The sequence below is a fragment of the Triticum dicoccoides genome, chromosome 1B (genome assembly GCF_002162155.2).
Source record: "Triticum dicoccoides isolate Atlit2015 ecotype Zavitan chromosome 1B, WEW_v2.0, whole genome shotgun sequence".
In the NCBI taxonomy this organism is placed as follows: Eukaryota; Viridiplantae; Streptophyta; class Magnoliopsida; order Poales; family Poaceae; genus Triticum; species Triticum dicoccoides.
The window spans coordinates 551,241,583-551,245,493 of NC_041381.1; the positions used below are offsets into that span (position 1 = coordinate 551,241,583).

At 63.2% G+C, this 3,911-nt stretch overlaps 1 protein-coding gene across 1 annotated transcript; it reads left to right on the forward strand.

Annotated features, from left to right (window-relative positions):
* Positions 1 to 725: 725 nt before the first annotated feature.
* Positions 726 to 3,319, forward strand: LOC119348689 (U-box domain-containing protein 16-like). Its single transcript, XM_037616663.1, has one exon. It carries the CDS (start codon positions 1,014 to 1,016, stop codon positions 3,036 to 3,038), a length of 2,025 nt encoding a protein of 674 aa, XP_037472560.1. The 5' UTR covers positions 726 to 1,013; the 3' UTR covers positions 3,039 to 3,319.
* The last annotated feature ends 592 nt before the right edge of the window (positions 3,320 to 3,911 follow it).

Consider the following 3,911-nt stretch of genomic DNA (forward strand, 5'->3'; position numbering starts at 1 on the left):
GCAGGCGGAGGGGAAGGCGCGCGAGGAAGAGTGGTGGCGCTCGTGACGGCTGAGGATGGTCGGGGGAGGGGGGCTGCTGGCCGGATCCGTGCAGAAGGCTGCCGGGAGGACCGGATCTGGCGCTGTCGGACCAGCAGGGGTAGCCACGGTGGGGGTGGGGGCGAGCTGGGGGCTTGAGGAGGCAGATCCGCCCCGCCACCACCTTCCTGGGGCCCAACGCGGCTTCGCCGGCTGGCCCTCCGGCGGCGGCGATGCGGGGGGGAGGGCGGTGGAGGGGCCTGCTAGTGGTGGCGGCGGGGTTCCCCGTGTCGCCAGCGATTTGGTAGTAATAGTGCAATCATCTCTGCTTCCAAAATCCAAAGCTGATATGGTTGTGCATTTTTTGAGGAGAAGAAAGTTGATATAGTCGTGACACCGATGAGATGAATGAGGAGAACCGCACGGACCGTGTCACTGTGCAACGCCGACCTGCAGCTGCAGCCACATGGTTAGACAATTTCCAACCCATAACCCGGCCTGCGGATCGACGCACGCATTGATCAGGCAAGCCATCGAATGGACACGATCCGATCAACCCAGCAGGCCGCTTCAACTGCCAGACCCAAGCCGGGTCATCAAGCCAGCCCACCCTGACAACCCATCCCGACCGTCCATCGTCCCCGATCCAACCCTCTACATACCACTGACATCCTCCTTCAAACAATCGCGCCCATAAAATAAGTGAAAATAATACCGCTAAGATAAGGAAAAACAATGAACAAAGCGGCTGAGATGAGACGGGCAGTAAAGCCTCGCGTCACGGTCCACGAAAGTCAGGACGATTCCTTCCGCCTTCTCCAGTTCTCCACAGCTCCACGCGCCAACACGTCGCGCTCGTATATATACCTACGCCCATTCTCCACTTCGTCTCATCTCCATTCTCCATCGCCGCACTCCATCGGCATCCAATTCATTCAACTCGACTCCATCCGCGTCCAAAGCCTTCACGCATCAGCTGCCTTCTGGTTGCCGCAATGGCCAGCGCGCGCAACGCGGCGCCCGAGCCGTCCTCTTCTTCGTCCTCGCCATACTCCTCGTCGGCGTCCGACGTGGAGATCCTCCGCTCCCTGCGCCGCCTGGCGCGCGACCTGGCCGCCGCCGACCCGCCGGCGCCGTTCCTCAGGGCGGTCTTCGCGTCCGTGTCCCGCCGGGCGCGGCTCCTCGTCGCCGTGTTCGACGACCTGCTGCTGCTGGGAGCGAGCGCCGCCCTGCCGCGGTCCGCCTCGCTGTGCCTCCGCGAGGTGCTGCTTGTGCTGCAGCGGTTCAAGGCCGTCGTGGCCGACTGCTCCGCGCGCAGCCGCATGCGCCTGCTGCTGCAGTCCGACGAGGTCGCCGCGCGCGTGCGCGAGCTGCAGCACGACCTCGCCACGCTGCTCGATATTCTCCCGGTTGGTGAGCTTGGGCTGGCTGACGACGTGGCGGACCTCCTCACGCTCGCCTCCCGCCAGTGCCGCCGCCGCGCGCCCGAGGCCGCGGCCGAGCAGGAGCTCAAGGCCAGCGTGCTGGCGCTCATACAGGAGGTCGAGCGGGAGATCGTGCCTGAGCGGGAGCGCCTGGAGGCCATCCTCGAGGAGGTGGCCATCAACGACCCGGCCAGCTGCAGCCAGGAGATCGAGATCTTGGAGCGGGAGATCGGCGACCGCCTGGCGGAGAGGTGGACTTCGGCGATGATTGCCCTCGTCGGGCTCCTTCGGTACGCCAAGTGCGTCCTCTTCAGCGCTGCCACGCCGCGGCCGCTGGACTCCAAGGTGGACGCCGACGACGATGACGCCGAGCCTCTAGCGCCGCCGCCGGACTTCCGGTGCCCCATCTCTCTCGACCTGATGCGCGACCCGGTTGTGTCCGCTAGTGGCCAGACGTACGACCGCGAATCCATTACGCGGTGGTTCGGTGCCGGCAAGTCGACGTGCCCCAAGACAGGCCAGGTGCTCACTAATCTGGAGCTCGTGCCCAACAAGGCGCTCAAGAACTTGATCTCGCGGTGGTGCCGGGAGAATGGCGTCGCCATGGAAGGCAGCGAGCCTGGCAAGCCCGAGCCGGCGCCACCGGTGGCCGCAAACAAGGCCGCGGTGGAGGCGGCGCGCATGACCGCGTCGTTTCTGGTGAAGAAGCTCTCGGCCTCGTTCTCCCCTAGCTCGGACAACCGCGTGGTTCACGAGATCCGTCTGCTCGCCAAGTCCGGCTCCGAGAGCCGCGCCTTCATCGGGGAGGCCGGCGCCGTCCCGCTCCTCGTGCCACTGCTCAACTCTGAGGACGCCGCGCTGCAGGTCAACGCCGTGACGGCGCTGCTCAACCTCTCCATTCTCGATGCCAACAAGAAGCGCATCATGCACGCCGACGGCGCGGTGGCGGCCCTCTGCCAAGTGATGGGCTCCGGCGCGACCTGGCGGGCGAAGGAGAACGCAGCTGCCACCGTGCTCAGCTTGTCGGCCGTCCATACGTACCGCCGTCGTCTCGGCCGGAACCCACTAGTGATCGAGAAGGTCGTGCTCCTGGTGCGCACGGGCCCCCCGAGCACCAAGAAGGACGCGCTGGCTGCGCTGCTGTGCCTGTCCGCCGAGAGGGAGAACGTGGGCAAGCTGGTGAGCGCAGGCGCCGCGGAGGCGGCACTGTCTGCCATCAGCGAGGAGGAGACCGCGGCGGCGGTGCTGGCGTCGCTGGCCAAGCGCGGGGGAGCGGAGGCGATCGTGAACATCGACGGCGCCGTGGCGAAGCTGGTGGCCGAGATGCGGCGCGGCACGGAGTGGTCGCGGGAGTGCGCGGCGGCGGCGCTGGTGCTGCTGTGCCGGCGCGCGGGGGCCGCGGCGGCGTCGCAGGTGCTGGCGATCAACGGCGTGGAGTGGGCGATCTGGGAGCTGATGGGCAGCGGCTCGGAGCGGGCGCGCCGGAAGGCCGCGTCCCTCGGCAGGACGTGCCGGCGCTGGGCGGCCGCCAACGCGGCGCAGAACGCGGAATTCCCCACCTCCACCGTCTCGCCGGCCACCGTGGCTGCATCGTGAATCATTCTTCGATGACATTGAATTGATCCGTAGGAACAGCTCAAAAACTTAACCAAGAAAAGTACTGTAGAGAATTGTTGTACAAAATTGGTTTGTTGAATGCCTTGTAATTCTAGGCTGTAGTACGATTCTTTAGTCCCCGTGGGTAAACACAAACACAGAGTAATTGAATCAACTGTGCATACAGAACATTCGTTGCTTCTTTCGTTCTTCGTTGTTGTTGTGAAATCTTGTACGTAATACAAAGTGAAAGGAAATAATAGTTGTACAAATTGTGCTCATTCTTCTAGTTTTCTCACCTTGGCAGATTGCAATAATTTTGTAGTTGATGGGCGAGAGCAACTAGCTAGTTGTCGCGGATGCACGGCGCCCGTGATGAGTGGTTGCCGGGGACCGGAAATGGCCAGCCTTTCCCAGCCGTCCGCCCGTCGGCAAGGAGTGCACGGTACCCAGACGAATAAGTCGCGCGGCTGGAAACGCACCACGAGCAGCAGCAAAGCCACCGATCCAGCTAGCCTTCGCCGGCTTTCCGGCAGAAAGGGCGGCGCTTTGGCCGCTGCCAGCCGGTGCGCATCCATCCACGCTATGCTAGCAGTACTCCACTGCTAATCTAACCTACATGATACCCCATTGACAATTTGCTCGGTTCCTTTCTTGTCTCTCAAAGCGAGATGCACTCCAGGGTGTCGTCGCGCTTCACATGGGCTCTTTGCCGAATTTGACCATTGATCTGCCGTTCCTTTAAGCCAAGTACTCCTGGTCGAGAACATGCATGCTTGGTGCTTCAGTGCTTCTTCAGTGGCGGTGCCTATCATCTTTCCATCCCAACCCGTGCGGCCCTCTCCCCTGTCCTAATCAGCCTCACGTTGCTGC

Bases quoted from the DNA above. Each gene is read 5' to 3' on its own strand.
- LOC119348689 (XM_037616663.1), top strand. From the start codon at position 1,014: ATGGCCAGCGCGCGCAACGCGGCGCCCGAGCCGTCCTCTTCTTCGTCC.